Source organism: Bos grunniens, chromosome 6 (assembly GCF_055505025.1).
Source record: "Bos grunniens cultivar Pamir isolate PY7600 chromosome 6, Bosgru_T2T1.0, whole genome shotgun sequence".
NCBI lineage: Eukaryota > Metazoa > Chordata > Mammalia > Artiodactyla > Bovidae > Bos > Bos grunniens.
Genome location: NC_141170.1, coordinates 86,914,608 through 86,934,667, shown reverse-complemented (window position 1 = coordinate 86,934,667; position 20,060 = coordinate 86,914,608). Strand labels below are relative to the sequence as shown.

General features: G+C 36.8%; 1 protein-coding gene across 2 annotated transcripts in view; it reads right to left on the bottom strand.

Annotated features, from left to right (window-relative positions):
* Positions 1-20,060, bottom strand: part of GRID2 (glutamate ionotropic receptor delta type subunit 2) — a 1,632,436-nt gene that overhangs the window by 781,364 nt on the left and 831,012 nt on the right. For both annotated transcript variants that reach the window (XM_086406553.1, XM_086406551.1), the window contains exon 3: positions 18,266-18,550. In XM_086406553.1, coding sequence (XP_086262679.1) covers positions 18,266-18,550 — 285 coding nt within the window. The remainder of the gene's footprint in view (positions 1-18,265; positions 18,551-20,060) is intronic.

Below are 20,060 nucleotides of genomic sequence, written 5' to 3'. Positions count from 1 at the left end.
CTGCAGTCCATGGGGTCACCAAGAGTCAGACACGACTGAGCGACTTCACTTTCACTTTTCACTTTCATGCACTGGAGAAGGAAATGGCAACCCACTCCAGTGTTCTTGCCTGGAGAATCCCAGGGACAGGGGAGCCTGGTGGGCTGCTGTCTCTGGGGTAGCACAGAGTCAGACACGACTGAAGTGACTTAGCAGCAGCAGCAGTATAATTCTAAGGACTTAGAGTTAAAGGAAGAAGGCAGAAAAAGAAAGTCAGATGTAGATCTGACTACTGAAGAATAAGCTGAGACTTCTGGGAAGTTCAGAGATGAATGTTGCTGGCTTTGAAGATGAAGAAAGGGGATCTTGAAAGAATAAATGTGGATGGTCCCTAAAAAAGGCAAGAAAAGGGGTTCTCCCCAAGAACCTTTAGAAAGAAACATAGCCTTCCTTAGATCTTGATTTTAACAATATGAGCTCTCCATGGTCTTTGGCCTAATTAATTAGCTCACAGATAGTCACAGGATTCAAACAAGATTGAAATTTGATATGAGTAATGAAAAATAGATGGTCCTTCTTTTGTATCACAAGTTATAATGATGCAGTTTAGGAACTGCAAGAGCCAACATGTCTAGTGTGAAATGAAGAATGTAGCCAATGAGTGAAAGTGAAAGAGGCAAGCCAGCTATTTCTTAGACTTCCCAACTGCATAACTCAATTGAAAAAATATTCTTTTTTTTTTTCACTTTTTTCTTATATAGTTTGAAATGAGCTTCAGTCACTTGCAAGAGAAAGGATACTGACTATACACAGTCTTCTGATAAATATCTGGTAGTTTGGTAATGAAGGTGAAGGTATAGTTCCTGTTTTTGAGGTACATCCAGTATAGTGGAGGGAATAACAATTTAGACAAGTAATTGTTTTAATGTGATCAATGCCAATTAAAGAAATGTAAAAATCAAAGGAATGGAAGCTGAGGAAAAGTAACAGCCAACCAGACCTTATTGGTACAAAAAAGAAAATTATAACACTCAATTATTGAGTTACTCTAATAAAAGGAAATAAAGTGTGTGAAATATTAAAGCAGGGATTCCCAGGTGGTGCTAGTGGTGAAGAACACGCCTGCCAATGCAGGAGACATAAGAGACGCAGGTTCCATCCCTGGGTTGGGAAGATCCTCTGGAGAAGGCATGGGAACACGCTCCAGTATTCTTGCTTGGAGAATCCCTTGGACAGAAGAACCTGGCAAGCTACAGTCCATAGGGTTGCAAAGAGTTGGATACAACTGAAGCCACTTAGCACACATGCAATATTAAAGCAGTTTGTAAACTGCAAATTTCTATGCAAGGTACATTTTCATTATCAATATTATATTAATCCAGTAAAAAATCCCCCTTGTTCATGATTTTCTTCTGCTGTCCTTTCCTACAGAAAAATGGAAAACAAACAAAAAATCATAATAAGGACTAAAAGTTGATTCAGGTAATACCTTTAGAATTTGATAGTCTAGCAATTTCTGTGATAACTGTTGCCTAGTTAGACCAACTTCCCACAATAACTCTCTAGGAGGTAGTGACTGATTGAAGTACAATGATTTGTTTTATTAAATTGTGCAGAATGATAGCTTTATTATAATCATTAGTGTAAGATTAAACTTAATTTCTCTCTAAACATGGCTTATAATTAAGTAGATTAGGGTAGAAAAATCCCAGGGGATAACAGAATCTAATGTATAAATACATTTCTAAACTGACTCACAAACCAGATATATATCTTACTGTTCATCCTAAACCAGTAGTCAGCATCAAAGAAATCTCTTTTGGAATCTAGTCTCCGCTTAATATGTGCCAAGCACTGTGAGAGGTACCTAGGAGGGAATGATGAGTAAGACAATCCCTGCCCTCTATACGTTTGCTCTTTACATAGCTGATGATAACATAGACCCTTTCACAGATAGAAAAATCATACAATACTATTCATTTTAAAAACTGTAGTTGCAACTTAAATTTAGTGATATTCTCTGGAACATTTCAAACAGTAAGTCTTAGCCTTATCATTGTATTCAAATAATTCTTTTAAAATACAGAATTTGGTAGAAGAAAAGATTTTTCACTGAGGCTTTGTATGTCTGATTTTTCTTTTCCTCTACTCATCTTTCTCCCTCATTTGAGCAGATTAGGTGCATTTAATCATTTTTAATCACTTAATGCACTGAAGACTTCACTGGGCAGGAGACTTCAGAATTCATTCAGCGAAGCTTGGTGCTTTGAAATTATGACAGAATGCTAAGCTTTAAAATTAATATTTAGATTCTTATGTTTTTTTTTTTTTTTTAGATAAAAAGAAATGCATCATACTACTGGACACGTGAGATACATCATTAAGCTGAATGGAATTTCCCAAAGAATAAATAGCCAGATTAATCTGTAACTGCCTTGTTTCCTCAGGGGGGAAAAAGGCTTTTAATCAACCCTTACTTCAAAATAATTTGAATCATTAATTGAGTATTTCCTGTCACTTGTACTATATTTAAAAAATAAAGATAATAGTGTGCTTTATGAGATTATAGAGTGACATAGTTAAGCAATAGTGACCCACTGAGATTTTCCAAGGTAAGGAGCAAGGGCTGCACTTTGCTGGAGCAGCCATGAAGAGATACGCCACGCCCAAGGTAAGAGAAACCCAAGTAAGACGGTAGATGTTGCAAGAGGGCATCAGAGGGCAAACACACTGAAACCATAACACAGAAAACTAGTCAATAGAATCACACTAGGACCACAGCCTTGTCTAACTCAGTGAAACTAAGCCATCCCCGTGGGGCAACCCAAGATGGGCGGCTCATGGTGGAGAGAGCTGACAGAATGTGGTCCACTGGAGAAAGGACTGGCAAACCACTTCAGTATTCTTGCCTTGAGAACCCCATGAACAGTATGAAAAGGCAAAATGATAGGATACTGAAAGAGAAACTCCCCAGGTCAGTAGGTGCACAATATGCTACTGGAGATCGGTGGAGAAATAACTCCAGAAAGAATGAAGGGATGGAGCCAAAGCAAAAAGAATACCCAGCTGTGGATGTGACTGGTGATAGAAGCAAGGTCCGATGACGTAAAGAGCAATATTGCATAGGAACCTGGAATGTCAGGTCCATGAATCAAGGCAAATTGGAAGTGGTCAAACAGGAGATGGCAAGAGTGAATGTCGACATTCTAGGAATCAGCGAACTCAAATGGACTGGAACGGGTGAATTTAACTCAGATGACCATTATATCTACTACTGCGGGCAGGAATCCCTCAGAAGAAACGGAGTAGCCATCATGGTCAACAAAAGAGTCCGAAATGCAGTACTTGGATGCAATCTCAAAAACGACAGAATGATCTCTGTTTGTTTCCAAGGCAAACCATTCAATATCACAGTAATCCAAGTCTATGCCCCAACCAGTAACACTGAAGAAGCTGAAGTTGAATGGTTCTATGAAGACCTACAAGACCTTTTAGAACTCACACCCAAAAAAGATATCCTTTTCATTATAGGGGACTGGAATGCAAAAGTAGGAAGTCAAGAAACACCTGGAGCAACAGGCAAATTTGGCCTTGGAATACGGAATGAAGCAGGGCAAAGACTAATAGAGTTTTGCCAAGAAAATGCACTGGTCATAACAAACACCCTCTTCCAATAACACAAGAGAAGACTCTATACATGGACATCACCAGATGGTCAACACCGAAATCAGATTGATTATATTCTTTGCAGCCAAAGATGGAGAAGCTCCATACAGTCAGCAAAAACAAGACCAGGAGCTGACTGTGGCTCAGACCATGAACTCCTTATTGCCAAATTCAGACTTAAATTGAAGAAAGTAGGGAAAACCACTAGACCATTCAGGTATGACCTAAATCAAATCCCTTATGATTATACAGTGGAAGTAAGAAATAGATTTAAGGGACTAGACCTGATAGGTAGAGTGCCTGATGAACTATGGAATGAGGTTCGTGACATTGTACAGGAGACAGGGATCAAGACCATCCCCATGGAAAATAAATGCAAAAAAGCAAAATGGCTGTCTGGGGAGGCCTTACAAATAGCTGTGAAAAGAAGAGAAGCGAAAAGCAAAGGAGAAGGAAAGATATAAACATCTGAATACAGAGTTCCAAAGAATAGCAAGAAGAGATAAGAAAGCCTATTTCAGTGATTAATGCAAAGAAAGAGAGAAAAACAACAGAATGGGAAAGACTAGAGATCTCTTCAAGAAAATCAGAGATACCAAAGGAACATTTCATGCAAAGATGGGCTCGATACAGGACAGAAATGGTATGGACCTAACAGAAGCAGAAGATATTAAGAAGAGATAGCAAGAATACACAGAACTGTACAAAAAAGATCTTCACGACCCAGATAATCATGATGGTGTGATGACTGACCTAGAGTGAGACATCCTGGAATGTGAAGTCAAGTGGGCCTTAGAAAGCATCACTACGAACAAAGCTAGTGGAGGTAATGGAATTCCAGTTGAGCTATTCCAAATCCTGAAAGATGATGCTGTGAAAGTGCTTCACTCAATATGCCAGCAAATTTGGAAAACTCAGCAGTGGCCACAGGACTGGAAAACCTCAGTTTTCATTCCAATCCCAAAGAAAGGCAATGCCAAAGAATGCTCAAACTACTCACAATTGCACTCATCTCACACGCTAGTAAAGTAATGCTCAAAATTCTCCAAGCCAGGTTTCAGCAATATGTGAACCGTGAACTTCCTGATGTTCAAGCTGGTTTTAGAAAAGGCAGAGGAACCAGAGATCAAATTGCCAATATCCGCTGGATCATCGAAAAAGCAAGAGAGTTCCAGAAAAACATCTATTTCTGCTTTATTGACTATGCCAAAGCCTTTGACTGTGTGGATCACAATAAACTGTGGAAAATTCTTCAAGAGATGGGAATACCAGACCACCTGATCTGCCTCTTGAGATATTTGTATGCAGGTCAGGAAGCAACAGTTAGAACTGGACATGGAACAACAGACTGGTTCCAAATAGGAAAAGGAGTACGTCAAGGCTGTATATTGTCACCCTGTTTATTTAACTTATATGCAGAGTACATCATGAGAAACGCTGGACTGTAAGAAACACAAGCTGGAATCAAGATTGCTGGGAGAAATATCAATCACCTCAGATATGTAGATCACACCACCCTTATGGCAGAAAGTGAAGAGGAACTCAAAAGCCTCTTGATGAAAGTAAAAGTGGAGAGTGAAAAAGTTGGCTTAAAGCTCAACATTCAGAAAATGAAGATCATGGCATCCAGTCCCATCACTTCATGGGAAATAGATGGGGATTCATTTTGATATTTGGCAAAACTAATACAATTATTTAAAGTTTAAAAATAAAATAAAATTAAAATATATATATATATAAAACAACAACAAAAAAAGAAATAGATGGGGAAACAGTGGAAAGAGTGTCAGACTTTATTTTTCTGGGCTCCAAAATCACTACAGATGGTGACTGCAGCCATGAAATTAAAAGATGCTTACTCCTTGGAAGGAAAGTCATGACCAACCTAGATAGCATATTCAAAAGCAGAGACATTACTTTGCCAACAAAGGTTCATCTAGTCAAGGCTATGGTTTTTCCTGTGGTCATGTATGGATGTGAGAGTTGGACTGTGAAGAAGGCTGAGCGCCAAAGAATTCATGCTTTTCAATTGTGGTGTTGGAAAAGACTCTTGCGAGTCCCTTGGACTGCAAGGAGATCCAAGCAGTCCATTCTGAAGGAGATCAGCCCTGGGGTTTCTTTGGAAGGAATGATGCTAAAGCTTAAACTCCGGTATTTTGGCCACCTCATGTGAAGAGTTGACTCATTGGAAAAGACTCTGATGCTGGGAGGGATTGGGGGCAAGAGGAGAAGGGGACGACAGAGGATGAGATGGCTGGATGGCATCACTGACTCGATGGACGTGAGTCTGGGTGAACTCCGGGAGTTGGTGATGGACAGGGAGGCCTGGCGTGCTGCGATTCATGGGGTTGCAAAGAGTCAGACATGACTGAGCGACTGATCTGATCTGAGATTTTCTGTTTGATAAAAACTTATCAGTTTGATAAGAACTTGTCAGTTTGATAAGAACTTCTGTTGATAAGAAGATTTTAACATTAGATCATAATTTTTTAGGTTAAATGTCATTTTATGCTGGATCAATATTTTTAGGACATTTTATTGATGTACAAATCCAAAACAGTAGAATATGTTATTTTTACCTACCTGACATAATATATACAAATGCAAACAAAATTGTTCAATAAGATGCTTGAATTAATTATATACTTACTGATGTACATTGAAGTAAATGAGAGAACTGAAACCTGGAAAGTAGCCAAATGAGTAATAAACTACTTTAAGACTGTCTAGAGAGAGAGTTAATAATATTATAGTCATCAGACATTTAAAAACACCCTCAGGGTAATTATAAACATTTGCAATAAATTAAGAGGAATGTGTCCATTTTATGGGCCTTGATTAAACCTACATCAAGACTGAATGGGATAAATACTGTGATTCCTAGGAATGTATTCATTCTGATAGCATCCCAAAGTTCATTTCAAAGAGTTCTACCATATGACAATTTAACTTTTAAAGCAAGGATGATATACTGGAGGGTAGTACTTAAGTACCTCAGGTCATTCAACTACATACTGACCCTTAATTTGGGAATCATTAAATAGTATTTGCAGAAGGCAAGAATCCATAAATAATATGTTCATTAATCCTTAAAGTTGAATTATTTCTTTGTTTTTATGCATATGGATGTCAAAAAGTAAATATTTCTGCATATAAAGAGAAATACATTTTCACTTACTATTTTTCAGCCTAAAATATTTTTTATCAAAACATGTTATATACATTTTGGTCTCTGATTTTCAGAAATACTTAGTTTAACAAATTATAGTATACATTTACATACAGATAAAAGTCTTATTGTAAAACGAAAAAGACTGTCCTGAAACAGTCAGGAAAATGTCAGAAAAGCTAAGAACATAAAATAAGTCTAGGTTGATCAAAACCAACAAAAACAAGGAAACTGAACCAAAGAAGATTGTACTTTAAAAGCAATTTTAAGTGGTGAATTATAAAGACAAATATTTATTAATTATAAACATCTAAATTACAATTTGATATTAGATTTAAAAAATTAATTAATAAAACCGAAATAATCTAATTCATATTTATTATTTGTTTCAAGCTGACAAGCGAAGCACACGTGTCCACATATGCATACCCTTCACCTAGAGGGTCATCATGTAACTCAGACTGCTGACTGAGAGCCCGCATACCCCAGAACAAATTATTTGGTTCAAGAATAAGCACAGGACCCAAACACAGCTTGAGACTTTATAGGAGGATAAATAGCTTTATGCATGGTATTAACATATGGACAAAGAAGGGAAGAGGCCTTTTTTAATGTAATAATTTCTAAGAATAAACTTGGAGTTACCAATGACAACTGTCTGGCTTGAGAATGAAACAAATGCATGAATCGAAATAGAGTTGAGGCTGTAGTAAGAGTGCAAATATCACTACCTTTGGTTAGTTCATGCCTGTGTGTCATTACTTTTACAAGCCGCTTATATCCCTATCATCATATTACCCCTCCAAGCTCCACAATTAGACCCAGATAATAAATCTACAGGTAGGTTCATTCTAATATTAAGTGTGGGACCAATATTTTTTAGGCAAAGGAAATTAAATAACCCAAATAGTTCTTTAGATGAAATGCACATCAACTTTGCTGCTTATGTCACTCTTGAAAATCAGTTCTATTCAGCCCATCCATCCCTGAAATTCAACTTTTATTTCAATATCTTTAAAACAGAAACCTCTCATTAAAGCAATCTATATGCTTTTATTCTATTTTAAAGATCACTCACTTCTATAACTTTCTGGTTTCTGTTGACTGTCAGTTCCAAGACTCCTGGATTCTGGAATCTAGCTGTTGGCTCTGGTACATTCAACTAATTTCTTGCTTAGACCTCTCTGACAGTGAGCCTGCCTGGACTACTACCATTGCTTCTAATGAATCTTCCTAGGTATTATATTATACCTTCTTGATCAAACGTTCTCTCAGAGATTTGGCTGAAAGCATAAATAGCATGATAAGCAAATTGAAAATGATGCAAGATTGGAAGGGGAGGGCAATGTAACGAGTACTTACGATAAAGATTTAATATAAAAAATTTAAAAGGCAGAAGTTATGTGAAAACACAAGTGTTTTTTGTTTGGCTAAAAAGCAGTAAAGGTCTCACTTCTCCAAGGCAATAAGATAGCATGTGGCATATTGTGTAATCAGTATATCAGCCAAATACAGAAATATTGAAAAAATAAAATAGATAAGGATAAAGGCATTTATTAGAAAGATGGACTATCTAAGAAGCATACATTGTCAGGTTGAAAATAGTAAACTGTTCTTGGTACTTAGGCAGTAGAAGACTGAGTGGGTTCATGGGATATAATCAATTCTTTACTTACTGATAAATGATTATAAGCAAAAGGATTACTTATTTTATATTATTCCAGAAATGAATCATTTTGTCCAGTATATTTTAAGTATTATAAAAAGAAAAGGTTTCTGCCAATTAGAAATGTCCAGTATCCATTTATAAGATAGTATCCTTGAGAATACAGTGAGTTCTCTCTTGCTTGGAGGATTCTGGCAGGGAAACAATGCTACCAATCAAAGATGTTGAAGAAGATATCTACTAAAGTTTCTTGCTTCCAGATGCCTTATCTAGGAACAAAACTGGCTGCATCAGAAACATCAGGAGAGGTGTTAACATTTAGTGCCCACCTTGCAAAAATTCTGATTTCAGATGTCAATGATGGACCTGAGGTGGTATGACGATTAAGAAGTTCTTCCAGTCATTCTGGTCTATTATCAAATCTGGGTTCCAGGTGTCCACTACACTCAATTCTAACCCTTTGTCCCTGACACCATAATCAATAAGTGATCACAATTTAATTCTGATACTTCATTTGAAATTATAAGTAAATCTATTTTTTTCCTTTTTTTTAGTTTTCAGATATCTAATAGGTTGTTATGGCTTCTAATTTTTATAGTTTACTTACAATAAATAAATAGAACTTACATGTATAGTTCAAAGATTTATTGTGTTGCACTTGAAACAAAAAATTGACTATCTCTGGTACCACAGAAGGTTATCATGTGTCCTTTTTCAGACTGTCCACTCCTGGCCCAGAGATGCAACCACTTTCTGACTGGATCACCAAGATTAGTTTTGTATGTTACCAGAATTCATATAAATGGAATACTATAGCATATACTTCTTTTCTTTCAGGCTTATTTCACTCAAATTTTTATTGTTGAATATTTCAATGGTTCATTTCTTCTTATTGCTGAATAGTATTCCATTGTAGGAACATTCCGTAATTCCTTGAACCATTTTCAAAATTATGGACATTTAAGTTGTTTCTAGGTTTGGACTTCATGAATAATGCTAATATAAGGATTTTTATATACGATTTCGCAAAGATACACATTCACATTTATCTTGGTAAATACCTGGAAGTGACATGGGTAAGTCACGTGGTGGACGAATATTTAAATTTGTAATGAATTGCCAAAGGGTTCCATAAGCGCCTGTACATTTTTACATCCAACTCTGTAGAGGGTTTCAGTTTGCCACATTCTTTCCCATGTGTAGTAATGGCCTTCAGTCAGTCTAGTGGGTACTGATTAGTATCTTCTTTTAATTGGCATATACCTGTGGACTAAAAACGTTCAGCACTTCTTGTGTTTATTGGCCGTTTATATATCTTCTTATATGAATTCTTTGAACAAACTTTTGCACACTTTTGGTTATTATATCTGTGTTGGTCTCATATTTTTGCTTTGTAGTTTTGTTTGTTTAATTCTCTAAGCCTTTTATATAGTCTATGTATTTGCATAAGTTTTTCAGGTATATGTATTGAAGTTTACTCCCCAGTTTACAGTTTGCCTAATTATTTTCTTAATGGTGTCTAATATGAACAGAAAGCTTTAATTAAGATAAAGCTCGTGTTGCTTGCTGTGCCCCAAGTATTAAAGTCCTCTCCCTCTAATTCAGGAGCTTAGTGTTTTCTGCTAGCGTACCTATAATTGAGGCAGGCTAACTTATTTAGCTTGCAAGTAGGCTAAAATCTCAGGGCTTCTCCAGTGGCTCAGTGGTAAAATATCCACCTATTATGTAGGAGATGAGGGGTCCGATCCCTGAGTTGGGAAGATCCTCTGGAGAAGGGATGGCATCCCACTCCAGTTTTCTTGCCTGGAGAATCCCATGAACTGAGGAGTCTTGTGGACTACAGTCTGTAGGATCGCAAAGAGTCAGACAGGACAGAAGCAATTGAGCACACATGCATGCACGCACGCACGCAGGGCGAAAATCTCAGATCCTTCACAGTTCTTCACTGTATCACATTACAGCCCCAGCTGTAAGCAATCTGCGGACTATAGTTTTTCAACTGGAAGTATTACACTCTCAAGCAGATTTGGCCTAAGGAGGAGAACAGTTATTATATAGGCAAGCAGCTATTTCTGTTGAGAAGTCAGCCTACTTTGACTCAATGACTGTCCTGATTCCAAATTTACAATGATAAACAAACCTCCTGAACTGATATGCAGTATTTTTTCTTGAATGGTATTAATATGCTAAAGGTCAGCAGGCTTAAAGTCACTTACTGTATCTCTTTAATGAAAATGGTTCTACACATTTTCATTTGTAAATGCTTAAGAAATTTGTGTCAGAAATTAATCTTATTATTTCTATAGCATCAAAAGAGTCCAGTAGTTGAAAGCGGAAGAGACACTATCAGTGCTTGAATTCAGGCTTTGGGGACTTAGTTTCAAGTCACCTGACTTCTTACTACCTCAGCTTTTTTCATCTGTAATATCATTACCATCATCATCATCATCATCATCATCTACCGCATAGAGCTGCTGTGAGAATTAAATGAACACATAAAGCATTTAGAACAGAGCCTGGATATCAATAAATGTTCTCTATAAATAGATTATCCCCTTGTTATATTCTGGTGTGATAGTTCACTGCAATCTCTTCATACTCATACATGGTTAGAAGTACATGCTCTGGTCAGACTTTAAACTCAGTATTGATGCTTCTTAGGTATATTTCATAAACAAGTTACCCATTGGTTGTTTCTGTTTTCCAATTTTTAAAATTGTGATAATCCTATAATCTACTTCATAGAGCTATTGAGAAAATTCAGTGATATAATGCAAAATATTTATTCTAGTGCCTGGCCAATAAAAATCCTCAGAGATACTATTTTTAATATTTTTATTTCTATAAGATTTGTTCACACTGTCTATTGGAGTTGCTGTTTCTCAAACACTGTGAAAGTTAGGTAGGATTCTGAGAGGCAATAATCAAGATCCAAGTCTACCCATGAAGCCTTCTTTGATCACTGCTGCCTAAATTAAACACTATCTTCAGCACTCAGTTTATATCATTTATGACACAACTTACTATTTTCTCTATTAAGAGACTATTCTAAATATTTTATCTTTTAATTATGTTTCTTAAAGGTTAAGACTAAATTCTGTAAAATTTTTAATGTGATGTTTTGTATTTTCACTAAACAAGGGAACAATGAATATTTCTTGAATGACACATTTTTAAAAGTTCAACACTTCTTTCCAAGTATTTAAAAAAATATCTTGAGTCAATTCATTCAAATAAACTTTCACATTTTTATTTCTCTTTCCATCCATTTTTTTTTTTTAAGTTGCTCAGTCATGTCCAACTCTTTGTGACCCCATCGACTATACAGTCTATGGAATTCTCCAGGCCAGAATACTGGAGTGGGTAGCCTTTCTCTTCTCCAGGGAATCTTCCCAACTCAGGTTTCAAACCCAGGACTCCTACAATGCAAGCAGGTTCTTTACCAGCTGAGACAAGGGAAGCCCAAGAATACTTGATCTTCCCAACCCAGGAATCAAACCTGGGTCATCATCCATTTACTTAGTCAAAGATTTGAATTTTCTCTGTTAAGGAATTTATAGTGTACTGTTACACTGGGCTCATACTCATAAGTTCAGTTCAGTTCATTCACTAAGTCATGTCTTACTCTTTGCGACCCCATGGAATGCAACAAGTCAGACCACCCTGTTGAATCACCAACTTCTGGAGTTTACTCAAACTCATGTCCATTGGGTCTGTGATGCCATATAACCATCTCATCCTCTGTCGTCCCCTTCTCCTCCCACCTTCAATCTTTCCCAGCATCAGGGTCTTTTCCAATGAATCAGTTCTCTGCATCAGGTGGCCAAAGCATTGAAGTTTCAGCTTCAGCATCAGTCTTTCCAATGAATATTCAGGACTGATTTCCTTTAGGATTGACTGGTTGGATCTCCTTGCAGTCCAAGGGACTCTCAAGAGTCTTCTCCAACACCACAGTGCAAAAGTATCAATTCTTTGGCACTCAGCTTTCTTTATAGACCAACTCTCACACCTGTACATGACTACTGAAAAAACCATAGCCTTGACTAGATGGACCTGTGTTGGCAAAGTAATATCTCTGCTTTTTAATATGCTGTCTAGGTTGGCCATAACTTTCCTTGCAAGGAGTAAGCATCTTTTAATTTCATGGCTACAGTCACCATCTGCAGTGATTTCGAAGCCCCCCAAATAAAGTCTGTCACTGTTTCCAGTGTTTGCTCATCTATTTGCTATGAAGTGATGGGACCAGATGCCATGATCCTAGTTTTCTGAATGTTGAGCTTTAAGCCAACTTAAATCATAATTTAAGCTCAAAATCACAATTAACTGCGTTTGAAAAAAGTGTTCCTCTAATAAACTGGATAAGAAATATAATCTTTTTCTTTAAGTATATTTTTCTAAGCAAAATACATCTTCAATAACATTTGGCTTCAGCAGGTTGCCTGATTCCATCCATGGATGATACTTAATCCATTCCTTAATGAAAGTAACTCCTGATAACCAAGATAAAAGTCAAGTATAATTCTAATGTTTGAACTTAAAATGAGGACTATGGTGAATGGCAAGAGTGAATATCGACATTCTAGGAATCAGTGAACTGAAATGGACTAGAATGGGTGAATTTAATCCACATGACCATTATATCTACTACTGCGGGCAGGAATCCCTCAGAAGAAATGGAATGGCCATCATGGTCAACAAAAGAGTCCAATATGCAGTACTTGGATGCAATCTCAAAAATGACAGAATGATCTCTGTTCGTTTCCAAGGCAAACCATTCAATATCACAGTAATCCAAGTCTATGCCCCAACCAGTAATGCTGAAGAAGCTGAAGTTGAACGGTTCTATGAACCTACAAGACCTTTTAGAACTCACACCCAAAAAAGATGTCCTTTTCATTATAGGGGACTGGAATGCAAAAGTAGGAAGTCAAGAAACACCTGGAGTAACAGGCAAATTTGGCCTTGGAATACGGAATGAAGCAGGGCAAAGACTAATAGAGTTTTGCCAAGAAAATGCACTGGTCATAACAAACACCCTCTTCTAAGAACACAAGAGAAGACTCTATACATGGACATCACCGGATGGTCAACACCAAAATCAGATTGATTATATTCTTTGCAGCCAAAGATGGAGAAGCTCCATACAGTCAGCAAAAACAAGACCAGGAGCTGACTGTGGCTCAGACCATGAACTCCTTATTGCCAAATTCAGACTTAAATTGAAGAAAGTAGGGAAAACCACTAGACCATTCAGGTATGACCTAAATCAAATCCCTTATGATTATACAGTGGAAGTGAGAAATAGATTTAAGGGCCTAGATCTGATAGATAGAGTGCCTGATGAACTATGGAATGAGGTTCGTGACATTGTACAGGAGACAGGGATCAAGACCATCCCCATGGAAAATAAATGCAAAAAAGCAAAATGGCTGTCTGGGGAGGCCTTACAAATAGCTGTGAAAAGAAGAGAAGTGAAAAGCAAAGGAGAAAAGGAAAGATATGAAGATCTGAATGCAGAGTTCCAAAGAATAGCAAGAAGAGATAAGAAAGCCTTCTTCAGCAATCAATGCAAAGAAATAGAGGAAAACAACAGAATGGGAAAGACTAGGGATCTCTTCAAGAAAATCAGAGATATCAAAGGAACATTTCATGCAAAGATGAGCTCAATAAAGGACAGAAATGGTATGGACCTAACAGAAGCAGAAGATATTAAGAAGAGATGGCAAGAATACACAGAAGAACTGTACAAAAAAGATCTTCATGACCCAGATAATCACGATGGTGTGATCACTCACCAAGAGCCAGACATCCTGGAATGTGAAGTCAAGTGGGTCTTAGAAAGCATCACTATGAACAAAGCTAGTGGAGGTAATGTAATTCCAGTTGAGCTATTCCAAATCCTGAAAGATGATGCTGTGAAAGTGCTTCACTCAATATGCCAGCAAATTTGGAAAACTCAGCAGTGGCCACAGGACTGGAAAAGGTCAGTTTTCATTCCAATCCCAAAGAAAGGCAATGCCAAAGAATGCTCAAATTACTGCACAATTGTACTCATCTCACACGCTAGTAAAGTAATGCTCAAAATTCTCCAAGCCAGGCTTCAGCAATATGTGAACTGTGAACTTCCTGATGTTCAAGCTGGTTTTAGAACAGGCAGAGGAACCAGAGATCAAATTGCCAACATCCACTGGATCATCGAAAAAGCAAGAGAGTTCCAGAAAAACATCTATTTCTGCTTTATTGACTATGCCAAAGCCTTTGACTGTGTGGATCACAATAAACTGTGGAAAATTCTCAAAGATATAGGAATACCAGACCACCTGATCTGCCTCTTGAGAAATCTATATGCAGGTCAGGAAGCAACAGTTAGAACTGGACATGGAACAATAGACTGGTTCCAAATAGGAAAAGGAGTACGTCAAGGCTGTATATTGTCACCCTGTTTATTTAACTTATATGCAGAGTACATCATGAGAAACACTGGACTGGAAGAAACACAAACTGGAATCAAGATTGCTGGGAGAAATATCAATAACCTCAGATATGCAGATGACACCACCCTTACGGCAGAAAGTGAAGAGGAACTCAAAAGCCTCTTGATAAAAGTGAAAGTGGAGAGTGAAAAAGTTGGCTTAAAGCTCAACATTCAGAAAACAAAGATCATGGCATCTGGTCCCACCACTTCATGAGAAATAGATGGGGAAACAGTGGAAACAGTGTCAGACTTTATTTTTCTGGGCTCCAAAATCACTACAGATGGTGACTGCAGCCATGAAATTAAAAGATGCTTACTCCTTGGAAGTAAGGTTATGACCAACCTAGATAGCACATTGAAAAGCAGAGACATTATTTTGCCAACAAAGTTTCGTCTAGTCAAGGCTATAATTTTTCCTGTGGTCATGTATGGATGTGAGATTTGGACTGTGAAGAAGGCTGAGTGCCGAAGAATTGATGCTTTTGAACTGTGGTGTTGGAGAAGACTCTTGAGAGTCCCTTGGACTGCAAGGAGATCCAAGCAGTCCATTCTGAAGGAGATCAGCCCTGGGATTTCTTTGGAAGGAATGATGCTAAAGCTGAAACTCCTCCGTACTTTGGTCACCTCATGCTAAGAGTTGACTCATTGGAAAAGACTCTGATGCTGGGAGGGATTGGGGGCAGGAGGAGAAGGGGACGGCAGAGGATGAGATGGCTGGATGGCATCACTGACTCGATGGACGTGAGTCTCAGTGAACTCTGGGAGTTGGTGATGGACAGGGAGGCCTGGCGTGCTGCGATTCTTGGGGTCGCAAAGAGTTGGACACGACTGAGCAACTGATTTGATCTGATCTGATGATGAATGTATATGTAAATACATGTAGCCCTCTTCAAGATACAAGATATTTGGATAGCTTGATGTTTATTTTGGATTGTAGCCTAGTTCTTTACTAGCAAGATTTATTGTAAGTATCAAAGGAAAATTTTCTTTGAAGAAAAGTATTACTGGAAATGATTGCAAAGTACAATCAGGATATTTTTTCATGAATTATTAAATTAAAAAGTTAAAATAAAGTTTATCATCAGAATAAAGGAAAATGTTTTCATTATTCCTAAAACAAACACTGCTTCTAACAGAGGATACAAATACTATGATTATAAGCATCTTATTTATTCAAAGGAAAGCAAAAGAAAAGAGAATGGGGAAATTCAAATGTATGGAAAGGAGTGTGTGACCATGAATTTAGTATACATTAAAAAAATTACTTATCAGTAATCAAAATGCCTTCTTTTATAAGAATTCCCTACGTGTAATCCATGTAGGACTTGGTAATAAGATAACAAGGAATTTTCTTTTCTCATGGATATTTGTAATCATACAGTAAAATTCTCATTTTAATTTGTAGAAACATCATCAAAAGTTATTTTTCTGTTCTTTATTTTACATACTATTTTGATAGGACTAACTAAGCAGTGTTTTCTCCTTTTAAATAAAGATTTAGAATTTAAAAATTCATTATTTCAAATTATGTTTGAGTAGAGGTCATGATAACCATTTGTCATTATATATCCATTGATAATCTGACTAGAAAAAATTGACAAAGGGATACTCAGTATGTTGACAGTAGAGCTAGAGTTTACTATGTTCACTAAGTAATTCTACTAGTGACTAACAGATTTGTGTTCCATCCTTACTTTTACTAATGAGCCAATTATTTTTATTTCCTTTTTGTTTACTTTATTCATTTTAGTCTCTTGGTCTTTGTTCTGTGACCCCTAAGTAATATGAATTAAGCAACAAAATAAGGATTTCCGTCCTGGGGACAAAGGACTGTGCTTTTACAGAGTCTCACAGACTTTTGGCTGAAGTCTACCCATCAAGTTTAATGGAACTCAGCTGCCCAAACCCCATGTGACCTTTGAATATTTAGGGCTAATGTAGCTGCCACTTGCTTTCCCTCCCTAGGAGTCCACAGGAGCTCAATTTGCTGCTTTCCAGCTTTCTGCCAACCTGTTTGTGCTTGGTTCTATTGATGTCACTTCCTGGCCACTCTTGTGTAACTGTTCTCTATGTTCAAAATGCTGAGCAGATTAGGGTAAGAAAACTCTCATTTTGAAATAGTTTTTCATTTGCAATGAAAATAAGTTGCACTTTAGATCATAAATCTTAACGTTTTAAAATAAAAACTGTAAAAACCAGGCCCATCCACACTGAAAGGAATTTTTTTTTCTGTCTCTTTCTTAAGGCAAATTTCTAAGGAAGCACATGTTTTACAGTATATATCCCTTATCAAAATCTGTTTATTTCTTCTCATTTGAACCTAGCAATCTCTACTCTCTTTCCTCTCTTCCTAATGACAAAAATAAGAGAGAAACTATATTTGAAAATCTCTGGGATTAGTCAGATAGAAAACAGGTAGATTTTTATTTGGGAAAAAAGTGTTTAAGCAAAAATAACATTATTTCATTATTTAATATTAAATGCGTGCTAAGCTACTTCAGTTGTGTCTGACTCTTTGTGATGCTATGGATGGTAGCCTGCCAGGCTCCTCTGGGATTCTCCAGGCAAGAATACTGGAGTGGCTTGCCATGCCCTCCTCCAGGGGATCTTCCTGACTCAGGGATCAAACCTGAGTCTCTTATGTCTCTTGCATTGGCAGGAAAGTTCTTTATACCTGGGAAGCCCTATTTTTGCTTACTTTGGTTAATGTAGCACAAGTAAAAATATTGAGACAAAGTATCTTCTTAAGATATAGTAAAATAATATAAGTAAAATGCCTTGTGTTTTACCTTGGAAAGTTAAATAAATTAAGTATCTTTATACTAAGCAGTATTTTTGTGAGAGTTCACATTGGAGACAATATGCTAGGATAAATAAAAGGCATTATAATTTCAATGACCCTCAAAGTGTTAAGTACTATGTAGATTCTAAAGTCTATACAAGAGCATAAGAAAAATACTTCAGATTATTTTTTAACTGAAAAATAGAAATATGTAATATTTTTAAGTGTTCTAGGATCTGTCCAAAATTATTATTTTATTATTATATTTAGGTATAAATGCTTTTGAAAGAGGAAAAAATACAGCATTGTTTTCAATAACTTCCTATTATTTGAAAGATCAAAATATATGCAAAAGATTGAACCTGAGGTCTTAACAAACTTTTTGTCATTGTTGCCTGATTTGTAAGAACATGACGGGACATGAAAACCACAAATAATAATAACTTCTTCAAGTTTTTCAAGATTCAACAAAATTAACTGCCATATAAATACCAGCTGACAAAACTCATGCAAGTAACAAACACTTACCATACTCGCTATCATAGAATATAATGAACTTCTGCCAGGCATATTCCGTGACCACTCTCAGGATAACGTCATTTAAGTAGACAGGTGGCCGAACAGAGAGAGTGTAGTCATCATTCCTGTTGCTCCGGGTGAGTCCACAGCCACTCCTTGGGGTCCCAGCTGTGGAGCGCTGAATGAAGAGGTGGGGGATATGCATGGCATCTGCCAAAGACTGGAGGGATCCTGCTGATGTGCAGCCAATGGAGCTGACCAGGGCCAAGATGCCTTGATTCATAAGTTCACAGGCTGTAAGAAAGTACAGTAATATTCAAATGTCAATATAGGTTTCATGAGTTTTCTCTTTTACAAAGAATAGTAAATAAAGGTTACACAGTTATTATACAACTATGGAAATATATATATATTTAAAGAACATTCTACATGTGGATATCTTTCAATTATAAACTGCTATTGGGATTCAGATCAAGAATCCTATCCTAATTATTAACAGCTATCTTACTTCATATAAATTTCTTAGCTACTCTTCTTTTCAGTTTAATCATCTATAAAGAAGACATTTAACCAGGAATCCTTCAGGATTATTGTGAAGGTCAGAGATAATTCAGTGTCTGATATTTGCCTCTCACGTGATAGGCATCCAATTAGTGACAGCTATGTGGTTTGGTCACTAAGTCGTGTCCTACTCTTGAAATCCCATGGACTGTATCCCTCCAGGCTCCTCTCTCCATGGGATTTATCTAGGCAACGTAACTGGAGTGGTTTCCCATTTCCTTCTCCAAGTGACAGTATATAATTATCAATGTATAATTCAAAGAAAAGGTAATTATTTATTGAATATGTAACACAAGGTTTTACAAAAGGAGATAATATGCAAACTGGTAAATAAATGAAGGGGGAGATGAAGAGTTTGAGGAAGGCACTTCTGGCCACAGAGAAGAGAGTCATTCTGATACCTAAAACTTTGATGACACTCGGCTTTCATATTAAACTTGGGAAATGAAAATGTTTTTGTTTTTTTCCTGTTTACAGAAAAGTCATAGTCAAACAAAATAATGCATTTCAGAAACTATTTCATTCTGGTTTCTAGCTGAAATTTTTCTAATTTCAACTACATGGTTTATGATCTGTTTTAGCTTCATTTTAACTACTGTGTGAATGCATATACTCTTACTTCAAAACATATTTAAAATGAGGACAAATATAAATTATAAATAAACATAAAGACATAGCATATATAGAAAAAAAGAGTTCAGAAGTGATATTTCAGAATGCCAATTTTTGAAGTCAAGAATTTAAAAACCAAAAGTAAATATAGAAAGAATTAGGAAAAATTAATTCCACTGGAGAAGGTAAGACATCATAATTGTTCAAGTATTTATTCTAGATCTTATGCATTCTAGATATAACATTCTCAGGATTCAAACTTTTATTTTTTACATAATTCTTGAAAAATTCAAAGGAAAAGTTAGATGATAAGTAACTCCATGAAATAAACTGGCCATTTGGGGGGTGGTCCCAAGATGGCAGAGGAATAGGACGGGAAGACCACTTTCTCTCCCACAAATTCATCAAGAGCTCATTTGAATGCTGGGTAACTTCCACAAAACAACTGAATGCTGGTGGAGGACACCAGGCACCCAGAAAGGCAGCCCATTCTCTTCAAAAGGAGGGGTGTGATTACTGGCTTGATTGCTCTCTCCCCTTTTGACCCTCACTTTTCTCCACCAGGTCACCTCAATCTCCTCCCTCCCCCTTCTCTTCTCTACTTAACTCTGTGACTCTCTCTGGGTGTTCC